Source organism: Macrobrachium rosenbergii, chromosome 2, assembly GCF_040412425.1.
Source record: "Macrobrachium rosenbergii isolate ZJJX-2024 chromosome 2, ASM4041242v1, whole genome shotgun sequence".
In the NCBI taxonomy this organism is placed as follows: Eukaryota; Metazoa; Arthropoda; class Malacostraca; order Decapoda; family Palaemonidae; genus Macrobrachium; species Macrobrachium rosenbergii.
The window spans coordinates 30,869,255-30,883,051 of NC_089742.1; the positions used below are offsets into that span (position 1 = coordinate 30,869,255).

At 35.8% G+C, this 13,797-nt stretch overlaps 1 protein-coding gene across 4 annotated transcripts; it reads left to right on the plus strand.

Annotated features, from left to right (window-relative positions):
- The first annotated feature begins 2,192 nt into the window (after positions 1 to 2,192).
- LOC136844652 (uncharacterized) lies at positions 2,193 to 12,864 on the plus strand. 4 transcript variants are annotated; one of them, XM_067113925.1, is made up of 3 exons: positions 2,193 to 2,274; positions 4,842 to 5,373; positions 11,722 to 12,864. In XM_067113925.1, the coding sequence occupies exons 2-3, from the start codon at positions 4,980 to 4,982 to the stop codon at positions 12,396 to 12,398; spliced, it is 1,071 nt and encodes a 356-aa protein (XP_066970026.1). In that variant the 5' UTR covers positions 2,193 to 2,274; positions 4,842 to 4,979; the 3' UTR covers positions 12,399 to 12,864. The 4 variants fall into 4 exon arrangements, with proteins under 4 accessions (XP_066970026.1, XP_066970016.1, XP_066970030.1 ...); XM_067113915.1 differs by having other exon boundaries at positions 2,203 to 2,325; XM_067113929.1 differs by having other exon boundaries at positions 2,245 to 3,170.
- The last annotated feature ends 933 nt before the right edge of the window (positions 12,865 to 13,797 follow it).

Consider the following 13,797-nt stretch of genomic DNA (forward strand, 5'->3'; position numbering starts at 1 on the left):
AATTGAAGCATTTCTTCTGTAACAAAAGTCCCAAATCTAGATCAGTAAAGTAGGTTGCAGTTACTGATAACAATTTGGTGCATTACATGACGGCTGACAAACCTTGACCCAGGTAATGCTTATTCGCCCTGATTGCCTGCAAGCACTGTAATTTATATTCACCACTGTTATTGCAATTCGACTATATTATCGCAAAGAAAATGATAGCGTCCTTGAATTAGTTAAATGTATCGAGCTTACGTATTTCACCTTGAATCCCAGAATTTGTCAGCTGTTCTTGTTTTGGTGTGACGTCATTGATCACGAGGAGAGAGAGAGAGAGAGAGAGAGAGAGGTGCTTTTCATCTAAAGCAAAAATAATGGTACCAGATAGTTTATATTAGTGTTTTACTTCACCAGATATGGACCAGACGATCGATAAGTCACAACTGCAAATATAGAAATTAATAAAAGCGTCTTTCCATAAATTGTAAAATATTTTCACGAATTTTTAAAATATAAAATCTCTTTGAATCGGCCTTAGATCAGCTGACTTGTCAGGATGACTTTTGACGTTTAGAGAAATGTGTGTATTCATATCGTGCTCGCATTGAAGAAGAAGGTGCTTTCATTAAAATAATTTTTTTAAGCTTATTTGTGTATAATATAGATATCCTGAGATTCTCGAATCTGAAACATTCGCTACTGTGTCACATCAGACTGAATAAATACAAATTAGTACTATAAAAGCCTCCAAAATACAAATGCAGTTTACTCTATGATGGAATGAAAAGCCATCTCAGTATTTTTAATGATAAAAAAGTTAAATTAACATGTGACGACTTTTAACTTATGAAATCGTGATATTGAAAGCAGAAGAGCAACAAAATTTCGTTTTAATCAGTAATACATGGTTTTACTATAATGACAACCCTAGACCTAAGTTCCTTCCCAAAAACGTTACCCTTCTAAAGAAGTCGTCCTATGCCATCCATTATAAGTACCTTCAAATAATCATAACCTGATGAACCACGTAAATAAAGCAACATCAAGGTCTGGTTATGCAGATATAAGGGACAGTGACTAGTAAACTGGTGACAAAATCAAAGTAATTCATAATTGTGGCGTTCCACATTACCATAAATCTATTGGAACAATGTTGTGGCATGTGATAACGGACTTACTAAATATATTTATAAAAATGACAAATGACTAGACCTACGTTGAGCCTTTGTTATGTTGCTGAATGAGCTTAGGAAAGAAGACTTAAAATGGATAGTCGTTGGAGATTATGTGTGTGATTAAAAGGACATCATATTTAGAAAATTAAAAGTACAGATAAAAAAAACGGTAGATGACGATAAAAACAGAATGGTTATCAACAGAGTGAAACAAACACGTAAGAAAGCTTGATATGAAAAGTGAAAATAAGTAATATGCAAGTGCAGATAGAAAGACAATTATCAATTTAGGAATATAGTATTCATTTATGAATGTCTTCACATGACATCAAATACTGAATGCTGACTGAGCTTCATCTGTGCCTATTAAAACGAGTTGTATAGCGGACATTCGTTTTATTTTTATATATCTACATCTACTATTGTCGTACCACAGTTGTCTTAACTACAAACCGAAAAAACTGAAGCTGATATTAAGAAAAGTTGTTGTGCTGTGGAAGAGTAATACAAACATTTAGACTTTATGAAATCTAGGACTGTAGAAGAGCGTGTGCCAGTGGTGTTTTGTCACCATATTCAAATGAGCAGTGGGTGGCAGTGCACGTACGAGTAAGCTATTGCCCCAGAAATAAGGCACAACTAAACTGCTTGAACTAAACAAAATAAAAATAAGATGGGCTTCGTATCAATGCCAAGATAACGAAAGCTCTTGACATTAGAATATATAAATCTTAGTTCCGAGAATCTTTTGATTAAATACTATTTAATGTTGTCTGCAGAGACTAAAGCGATTATTAATTATATTTACAGAGAGAAAAGAGACTGTTATTGATATTTACAGAAACTTGAGAGATTGTTAATTATTATACAGAGAATAAAGAATAATCCAAGTTTCCGGTCATCATAAATGATTTCATTTTTGGAGGCTCTCCTGTAGGGCCTTACTCGGTTTATTAGGTTAGCCCTTGCTATTAAAGTCTATAATATCTCGTATAACAAGAAATCTATAAAAAAAATTTGGCAGGAGAATTCGAATTGACGCGCCCATTAGATTGCAGCAGCGAGTAACAGCTGAGCGCGCTGTGCTTGCTTGTATACTGTATATTAAGTCTAGGTGTGCAGCCAAAGTGAATGCTGTTAATCACGCTTTCTGGCTTGTTCTTACGTGGGTCCTCTTTATAACAGTGCCAATAACGGTGACACTAGTGATAAGTGTATTGTAAGAGTGATCGCTCAAGTGTAATTGCGGTGAACTGTCTCTATAAAGTGATAGCGATTGTCACGGACTGAACGTGACGTCAGTCATTACACCAAGCGTCGGTCTAGACTCCGAGGCTTTGGAGTCCGAATTCACCTTAAATATTGTCTTTTACTCGATAATTTCCTTATTTAAGACAATAAGCTTTAAGGATTCGTCGATTAGTTATTAATTTATCGATTATCAGGGCGAATAAATATGAAGATAAGGTATTTGGACACTGCGGCCGATCATTGAACCTTACTTACAGACTTATGAACAGCAGACAATAGGCCTAGGTTAAATTACTGTTTGAAACCTGCAAAAAACTCCGTATTAAAAGGTCTATGGTATCTTAAAGGGCATGGTTAAGATTTGGTTAGGTTAAATAATCTTAGCCATCGGGCTCGTGTCCGTTGGCATTCCTGTATTTTTGAAATTTCAGTTATTATTGAGCCAAAGCTCGAACCAAAAGTATTATAGGCCTACTGCACGAAGCCCGATAACCTACAGGACTAGCTTGGGATCTGGTAGTAACGAAATATCTTGACATAAGCTTGTTTTAAATCATGGTCAGCCATTTCCATAACAAAGGCCCAGAGTACTTGGCAGAGTTGGTGCAGCAGTCCCGAATTATGAGGAAACGGAGTTGGTGCAGCAGCCCCGAATTATGAGGAAACGTCATTTCCGTGTTTTAACACCAACTTTGAATATTACTGACCCTCTGGGCCTATTTGTACACTAATGAGCAAACCAAACTCACCTAACGTAGGGTACGTGATCGTTACCTTAGGGCTTGGTATTTGCCTTGAAAACGTTACTCAAGTTTATATTCATTCCTTAAACTTAGCTTTATATGAATGAGACCTATCACGGGGATTAAGTTTTTTGTAAGCTATTTCATTTATGTGTTTTCTCTACCCAAAAACCCCCCTTTCCCACTGTGGCCCTTCAAATTTTTTGGGATATAAAGGTGGTGTCCACTGTTTCTAAAAGCACTCATTTGCACATGAAACTATTTTCAAGTCCAAAATGTAATGATGGTCTAAAGTAAAATAATACCAAATTATGCGGGAGATGGCCTATTCCGAAGTAATTCTGATACCAATTTAGTCTTACAAGTTGCTAGCAGTTATAAACCTTACTTGACCTCATGTACTGTGGCCACGGGTGAGCTGTTTCTTATAGACCCCCCTAATCGACTGTAGGAACTACTAGAAGTAGTATAGAATAAACTAAAAGACCCCACTTGTCACTAGAGGACAAGCCATAGCCTACCCCTTTTCCTCCCGTAGGGGATAAGCGCCGTTAGTATACCCCTAGTGGTGCGCTGTAGGCATTACTTGAGGTTGTTTGCAGATCCCTTTGACCCCAAGCTGTAACCTCATTCCTTTAACTGTACCTCCATTCACATTCTCTTCCTTCCAACTGACTTTCCACCCTCTCCTAACAAAGTTTCATAGTGCAACTGCAAGGTTTTCCTCCTGTTACACCTTTCAAACTCTCTTACTGTCAATTTTCCTTTCAGCACTGAATGGCTCCTTAGGTCCCAGCACTTGGTCTTTGGCCTAAAGTCGATATTCCAGTTCCTACCCCTTTTCCATAACAAAGTTAGATGAGTTCATATACAGTACTATGTTTTTGTTGCATTTTATAGTCACACCTGATCTTCCATTGGATGGTATTAAAAATAGTAAGCACAAGAATATAAAAATTCAGAAGCATTAGGTTAGAGAGGATGTTAACATTACAGATGTTGAACATGCTCCTTGATGTCACAAAGCTCAAGTCAAGAACAGCATCATTTTAGAATGAAACTTGTTCACTACTTTTTTACTTTGTGGCAAATACAAACTAAACAGAAATAAATAACATAAAAATCAAGGCACAGTCATCATTAGATTGCTGTTTGTGTAGGATGGACCTATATATCCTTTATCATACAGCTGTTAAAACTCATATGGGGTATTTGCGTAGATGTTATATATTGGATAGTCATTGACTGAGTGATCAGACATTTTATTTCATTCCAATTTGAGTCTCTTGGAATAAAAATGTGACCAGTGAACATTGGAAATTTAAACAACACACAGGGTTTTGCATATTTCTAATACAGTAATTGGAGAATTTGTTGGACAGTTAAATGTATTAAAATGTTGAAACATAATTAATATAATTACAAACACTTTTGAAAACATTTTTTTTTTAAATCAGTTGCCATCAGCCATTGTTACTAGGTTTGAGTTATATAACAGCTGAGTTCCATAATTGTGAAGAGAACTTTATAGATATAATTGTAGGCTACTGTACTGCTAAGATTTTGTTTTAAGAGACTCCACAGTATTTGCTATTGGAGATTCTTTTTTCTTAAGTGTGCACCAGCATTATACTGGTTTGTGATTCATGTTTGTCATAACTCTAACATTGTGTCATTTTGTCAACAGAGTCACATGCTGTAATCTGAGAGTTAAAAGAATCACATGAAGTGTATGGGAAGTTTGTTTTTGAGGGCACGTGTTCCTTTTACACACTGTAGTCAAAGGCATGCATTAAATTTGTCGGAGTGCCTTTCCTTGTGAGATATGGAGGACACAGATACGCTTGGTATCCCTTTAGTAAGGCCATCATCAATTAATAGTGAATTTCAAGATGCTGTATCAGCTTCGAGCTCAGGTGTGAGACCAGGGATCCTAAATCCTCATAACGAAAGCTTATGTTCCAATACAAGCCTGAATACAGACGAAGGATCCCTGTGTGACTTTAGAAGTAATAGAAGTGACTCATTGTTGCAAAGTAATATGAAAAGTGATCATGATTCCTTTGAAGCCGAGGAGGATGATGAAGGATTATATTTAGCCATTAATAGCATCCCTGTAAAAGTGGAGTTAGAGGAGGAGGACCTCAGTTACGATGCTGGGAAACAGGGTGGTTACGGCTATGAGGACGCCCTTAGCTCTTCATTCATGCAAGAGGAAGGTAAGAGCTGATTTTATTCAGTTTGTTTGCTGTTGTTAGGGCTGCGTCAGTATCTAGATTTTTAAAAAATGTAGTTTATAGTAATTTGTCTTCAATTATAATCCAGTATATTTGTATGTATGGGGTTTTTCATACTTTTTTCCATACATTTTTTTCATAGTTTAGTGAACTCATAAATAAAGCAAGTCATAATGAGATTGCCCTTTGAATAGTTACACCAAATATATCACCAAATAACTAAAAAAAAGTTTGAAAACGTGAAAGATGTTTGAACTAAGTGTCTCAGCAGTTGGAAAGCATTTTTTGCACACACTAGGAGCATACTATACAATACTGTACTGCATTTCATTAATATTTCTGTTACTGTTTTTTAATACTCTGGCCATTATATGATATTTTTATGTCTTTTGAAGCTGTGCCTTTCCTCTGAGTACTCCTTTTTTTTTCGATCAAGCAAACGTATGTATTTTGTTCTCATTGTAAATATATTTGTTTTGTAAATATTTTGAAGAGTAAATTTGTTTATGTGAATTACAACTTAACCCTTCTGTTTTGTTAGGGGTATTTTCTTTTGGCCCAATGAATTTTGACTTGGCCTATATCTCTTATCTTAAGCAATTGAAACTTCATACCCCCTGACTTTTTCAAAATTCATAAGGCTATTATATAAGCCAAATACAAGATTTTACATAGTATGTAGTGTAACCACCACAAAAAAGTAATATCTAATATGTATGTCATAATAATTGACCCATACTTCATCTTTGGTCTAAATACCTGACAATGTTGAACACTTGTCATTTTGTTACTATTGCTTTAGCCACTGATCAGTTTTCAGATATCACACTTTCTTTAGTAAATAGATCCATAGAAAATATTCTTTATTTGTTTACCTGTGAAATGGTTGCAGATAAGGTGCCAAAACATTTTGTGGAATTACTATCAGCTACAGATAAGTAAGACCTCCTGTTCCTGTTGTATTGTTACCTTTGATTTATAAAGTTTCACAGAATAAAAAGGCTATCAAAAAAATTCTTATGATAATAAGGAAACTTGATTACTGGTATTTGGCTAGCCTAGATACATTTTTTGACATAGTGACACAAGGTATGTTTTTCATATTACAGAATTCCAATGTCTGTTTCAGTAATCACCTTTTATGATCAGGAAAAGGAATAAGAAGAAGAAAGTGATTATGTACCTTCAGAGTGTGAGGATGGTGACAGTGATCATCTTTCAGTGGAAGATCAACTCCATGGCAGTGACACTGAAAACTGTATGAAAGTGAAGAGCAAATGCTCTCCAAGGCAAAAGAAGCACGGAGAATGTTATTGATCAAAATCCTGGTATCACACACTATGCAGCATCAAGAATTTCAGATGTAGCTTCTGCATTTGAATTATTCATTACCCTGAATTATTCAATATTTTGGATATGACTAACAAAGAAGCTTATCAAGTGCTACAAAAAGAAATATCACTGTAGATCAGCTAAAGGCATCCTGTGGATTACGACTTCTGGCAGGTGTTTATGTCAATGTCCCTGGAAATATTTTTGAAATTCTCCAGATTTGATAGACTTGATGACAAGGAAGCTAGAACACCAAGGAGATGCGAGGACAAACTTGCTCCCATTAGGGATGTTTGGAATGGTATCTGGATAGGGAGACTCCCTCTGATGTATCATGCGCCGTTACAGTAGATGAACAACTGTTTCCTTTCAGAGAAAAATGCCCATTCAGCCAATACATTCCCTAACAGCCTGACAGATATGGGATAAAGGTTTGGCCAGTCTTTGATGCAGAAAAGAGTCATCTTTGGAATGCAGAAGTATTGTACTGTATATACTGGTCACTGAGGTGAGTCAGTTGAACATTGAACAAGGGTACCGTTTCATACTGCAATTTACAGAAGGCCTAAAAGGAAGAAATATAACCTGTGATAACTTCTTGTGTAGCTTACGATTAGCCAAAGAATGGAATGCACACAATCAGACTGTTGTTGGATCTATGAGGAAAGATCTGCAGTCCTAAAGGAAGAACCAGATATTCTACCGTTGTGTGCCCATGAAGATACCATGATTTCATATTGCCCTAGTAAGGGCAAAACTCTGGTATTCTATTTACTAACATGCTTGAACATTGAACAAGGGTACTGTGTCATACTGCAACTTACAGAAGGCCTCAAAGGAAGAAATATAGCCTGTGATAACTTCTTGTGTAGCTTACGATTAGCCAAAGAACTGAAAGCACACAATCAGACTGTTGTTGGGTCTCTGAGGAAAAATCTGCAATCCTAAAGGAAGAACCAGATATTCTACACTTGTGTGCCCATGAAGATATCACGATTTCTTATTGCCATAGAAAAGGCAAAACTGTGGTATACTATTGACTAATATGCATGATTCTGTAACTTACATTGGAAAAGAAAAAAAGAAACCCAATTTAATTGGATATTGCACTTAAACTAAAAGGGGAGTTGACAATCTATACAAGTCTGTTGTAACTTATAGGTTTAAGCATCAGACAAGGAGATGGCCTATGGCATTATCTGATAACATATTTGATATATCAGCCTATAATGCCTTTGTACTTTGGATGTTATTGCAGCCTAACTGGAATTCAAATGCTAACTTCAAATGAACTTTTCTTCATGAACTTGGACTGACCTTGTTGCAACCATTATTATCATCAAGAGTTGCTTTGCCAGGGATGCCAAATGCATGGCAAGTTACTGAAATAAGACCCACGATGGATTCTAATCATTCACAATTGCAAGGAAGAATTGCAAAATAGTCATACTTACAAAAACCAACATGCAGACAGCATGGAGAGTCCATATTTACATGCAATATTTTCAGCTAAATAGTAAATTCTAATAAGGTAGGGTGGTTGGGAGGGTCATATGTGGGGTCTAAATTACAGTCACTTTCCTGCAGTAGACCCTGGGCTTACAAAGTACGGTGAAGAACTATCAGTTTTATATGATGGGTCATTTTTTACCCTAACAGTATAGATGTTAAAAGAATGTAATGGAACAGGAAGGTTAATTGACTAAATGGGGAAGAGAAGTAAAGTGGAGAACTGTGTTACAGTAGAAGGCCAGCACTTTGAAGAGGTAAAAAACTTTATTTACCTTTGGAGACACTGGACTGTGAAGCAAGTGTTACAGGGCAGTAAATAAAAGATGAGCAGTAACCTATTTGAAGTTTTGAAGAAAGCATTAGACTGCTGTTAAGTATACATATCCCAATAGTAAATGTTGCAGGCATAAGGCCTGTACTTCTGTATCGTACTGAAATATGGAGTCTAAGAAAAACAGCTCATTTCTGGAAAAAACAGATTGGCACCACAGTCTCTGCCATTCAGAGACGATGAGAGCTGATATGTATATTAGCTTTTAGTATCACGGTAGCCTCCAGTCAGTGATGAAAACTAACATCTGAGCTTTTTAAAACTGATGCAAGATCAAGTGCATCTCTACTTTGTTTCTCTCTCAGTGTAGGAGACTATGGTAGCTATCCAGCCTCATCAGGGGAACTATGCCTCCCACTTAGACATCACTTATCCTATATGACTTGATATTTTTTTGGAAGCATAAAAGAACTGAACATACAGGGGAAATCTGAGTTCTCTTCCAGAGTTTAAAAATTTGTTACCAAATAATCAAAACTTGTTTGGAAAGGGACTGTTTCTGAAAATCTGCTGGATGAACATGCTTCAGCTGTACGTGAAATCTTTCTTGCCATTTTTAAGGGGCCCTAAGAAATTTTGGTTAAGGTAGTAAATTGTTATTTGTCCTAGATTGATGTGTTATATGCAGCCTGTACCCTAATTTTCAGAATTATCTTTATATTTAGATCTCAATTGCTACTTTAATCGGTAATTGCTGTTGGAACATAGCAGTATTGTGTTTAAATCCAAGGCAAGTTTACCTAATGCAGTAGCATGTAGACAGACAGTCGTTTTCATAACATGAGGCACTTAGTGAAGCTGCAGTTCCAAGCTTGATGTAAATCTCAGTACAGTAAATGTCTCTGTACATAATCAAATGGATTTTAAACAGGACTCGCTTCAGCTTGTACCACTTGATTTAAATATGTTTTATCTTAATTTTTGATGAGAACACAGGTCTTGTACCACTTTTGAACTATTAATAACTGAACGTATACCTCCTTTGTTCTTTTCTTGTTGGGCCATTGAAATTATTATAATTCATGATTTAATGGGCACAATTTTACTCTTTTTCTGTCATTTCAGGTAACATGCCTTTATTCTTGAAAGTAGGCTATTATTTATTCAGATTCAGGCAACTATTACTGTATTATTAATTTAATGTAGTTTAATCACACTGTTGAGTCATTTGTCTGCACTCTTGATTGGGCAGGCGCAGCAATGCATTCTTAAAGGTTAAAAATTGAAATACAAAGGTAAAACTTGGAGACTTTGCGCTGCTATGGAGCAAAAGGCTATGGATGAAAAGTAAAAGACAGAAACAGTGCAGTTGGGAGCTGAAGGAATGCTGCAAACAACCTCTAGTAATGCTTAAGTGACACCAGGGAAAGCACACAGTAGATTGTAATAAACAGGATGCAAATACTCATGTATGGTCCCAGGACTTTGCACCATGGGCAATATACAGTTTGTAAATGCAAGAAAGACTGCTGGAATCCCAGGGAAATGACCCTAGTTGTTATGAAAATAAAACACTGTTATCGTACCATATTTCAGTGTACAATGAAGTTTTTCCTGTTTTGCAGACAATAGATAAAAATGAATATTAATGCTCTCTCCATTGGATTGACTGTTATCATGTATAAAGATCTCTTCAAGCAGACTACAGCGTAAGTACAGGAAAGTAATCTCAAATACAGAAAGTGAACCCGTGAATGAAGGGGGATTTTGCTCCGATATATTGTTTCTCCTTTTGTAGGTATTGTGACCATAAGTGGACTTGAAATATACAATGGAAACTTTTTACCTAATGCGTCAAATATTTTGACTTATTGGTCTGGTTTATAATGTTAGTAATATTTCTAATACTGTGCAGTACTACTAATAGTAATACAGTACTACTGCGATAGCTTTTTGGAGACTTTTATTTCAATAGTAAACTATCATTATCATAATGAGCACCTGAACCTCATGGATATGCTAATTATCTTGCAGTTTCATTATCATTTTATTGAGATGCCAATTTATCCCATTGTTCAGAACCTGATATGAACTCGTCTCTATATTGTACATTACGGTAGTTGATTTTAAAGTTTATTGTAGTGGTTCTCTTAGTCTGTTTAGCCATTCAGTTATTTTACCTTCCATTTATTTATCCTGAAAAGCTTTAGATTTTATGGCCATTGCTTCTGCAATTAGCAGACCAGATTGGTAAATGGGTATACGTATATGTAATGTTAATTATTTGTTTGGTGCTTAACAAATAATATTGAGCTTTCTTGTCTTGGGTATTTTATCTTCTATAGTTGTGCCAACAAGCACTGTTCTGGCTGAGACCAACTACAGTATAAGAGAATTCTTTGAGGTTTGTTGGTCTGTCTTATGGAGCCCTGTGGTGGCCACGAGAGTAACTCCTTTTGAGGACTCACAGGGGCTACCAAAATTAGGCTTTTTTTTTTTTTTTGTCAAAACCTGTCTTCTCTGTTGAAACAATTTTTGCATGTAAATATTTTATCCTTACACATCCTTGTTTTTGTTAAGTATAGAGCTGTTGACTGTAACCTCAAGTTTTTCCATTCAAGCCTACAGTTTGGCACCAACAGCCTTGTTCATATTATTATTATTGAACATCATCGTATTGCCTAATATGCGCTATATATCCACATATTATGTTGTGTGTAACAAAGGTAGTCTGCAGGCAATCAACTTCTCATGTAAATGTGCCTACATCCAGTCATGTATAAGTTTGCGGAATGAAAATACAGTACAGTACGGCATCTTGGGTCTGATTTTGGATGGTATGTAACATCCTTGGGTTCAGGACTTGCCATCTTAACCCTGTTAAATGCTAGTCATTTTTGATATTGTGGGTATGCTAATAGTATATAACTGTAATTTTTCAGCAGTTTTAATAAAGCCATACCATGCTTTGGTATGTTATCCACTGTATACTGTAGCACTTTTCCCCAATCCCAGTTGATTTGTTCTTTGTATCAGAATGAAATGAGAACTTGCCAGTACTGATATTTCCATCTTTTCTAGACCATGTTTGTGATAATTTGATTTTTGTCCCGATTATATCTCTCATACAGGTATTTGATTTTATTTAGATTTACAGTATTACTGTATACACTATTAAAGCCTTCTACTTCATTAATCAGAACCTTTTCTTTCAGGTATAGCAACTGCCAGTTGGTATAATACACATTACTTGATGGAGGAAGTGAACCTAGAGGAAATAGGGTCTGCTTTGCCTGAACATCGAAAAAGGATGATGGAAAGAGGTTATCTACTAGACAACGATGAATGTGAAAGTGAAAGGCTTGCCAGGAGAAGGTTAATGGCTAAAGAGCGGGCAAAAAAATACAGAAACAGTTTGACTCCTGAGCAACTGCAGTCACTTAGAGAGAAAGACAGAGAAAGAACAAAGAGGAGGAGAATGATGATGTCAGAGGATGACTGTCTGTTGGTTCGTTTAAAAAATAGGGAAAATGCCCAAATGAGGAGAATGGACGCCAGAGGGTCGAGGTGTAAAAAGAGAAGTGATTGCTTGGACAGTGAAGAGGAAAAAGCTGTTTTGATTAGAGAAAAGAATAGAGAAAGGATGCGATTAAAAAGGCTAAACATGACAGAAGAGGAGAAAATCATTGAAAGGCAGAAAAATCGAGAGAGAGTACGTAAGAGAAGACAAATTCAGAAGGCAGAAGCACTTTTAAAGAAGTTAGTCAGTGCCCATAATGACATGTTGATGAAACAGAATGCAGCCGAGGAGGCCAATAATTTTATGCAAAATTTAATGGATGTGAATACTCACGGAAGTACAGGTCCCACTATTGGTGACCAGCTTAACTGAAAACTATAGAAGCTAGTCATAAACATTGAATTTAGTTGAAATTGCAAGTATGTAATGGTTACAGTATTAATTTCCAAAACGAAACCAACGTATTTTTCAATAGTTAGTACAGTTCTATATTTAATTTTTTTGTAGATTGTGAATTGTGACATTGAATTTATATCTACCTTGAAGGTCATTAATACTCATAGAAATTATTAATCCCATAGAAACATATATTGACTAGAATCATGGAATTGAATGTTACAATGAAGATACAGTTCTCAGTGAAATATGTGCCAAGATATCACTCAGAGTATAGTTTCATCCAAGGCTTTAAATGCTTTTGAGGTCAATGTTGAATGAGAAAAAAAACTAGTAGCTTGCTGCCCTACTGGTATTATACTACTGTTCTTGTTGAATTAAGTAGTAGTTTTACTTGTAGTAGAAGCATATTGTATTTGGATAATTCAATGTGATATTTTTAGTTTGCTTTTTATTTCAATTTCCAGCTTAAGTGACTTATAGAAAAATTGGCTCGATGTTGAAGCTAAATATCTGTCAAGGAAGAATGTGAGTAAAGTGAACAGTAGCACTCTCATGAGGACACCATCAGGAAAGGTTATGTAAGTAATGCAAGGATGCAAGATTAGTCCGATTCTAAATTGTGGATTAACTTTCAGGAACACTGATGTTGGTCTATTTCAGAGTCAGCAGGTTAGTCAAGGATAGCATAAACTGGCCAAGAACCATAAAGCAGGCTTAGAAGGAAGACCCAGATTACACTTGGAAACCTGTAGTTTGCAAAAGGAAGGTCCTTAGTGAGTGATGTCAAAAGCATGAAATATGCAAGTTGCAATTAGGATCTGAGTTACAAGACTATTCACGCAGCTTCTTTAGAACTATTAAAATGCAAATTTAGGTACTAAAGACATTACTTGGGAAGTAGAGGGTAGTTATGAATTGCAACACCACAATTTAACCTGATATGCTGTTTATCACTTACAATGGCTTGCCCAGTGTCCATACTTGACTTAGTTCAATGGTAAAGTGGCGACTCAAGCTGTAAATTATGTAAACCAGCAATCTTAAAACTTTCAAAGGGTTCACCCAGAGGATCAGGTTTTTGTAAAACAATGTTTTAAACATAAAGTTTCACATACAAGTCCATCAGTCATGTCATGGTTACATCATGGTCCATGTTCTATTTTGTGTAGAATGACCTTGCAACTTGAGCATAGGGTGTTTTTAAATATTGATGGTATGGTACTTATAAAATCCATTCTATTGAGAGGGGACATTTATTTCCTTGTGTTGGTACATAATAGCCTATTTTCAGACAGGTTTGATTATTTTTTATTTGTAAATAAATTGTATTCAAAAAGGTTACATTAGTCAACATCGGTTTCATAGGTGGGCA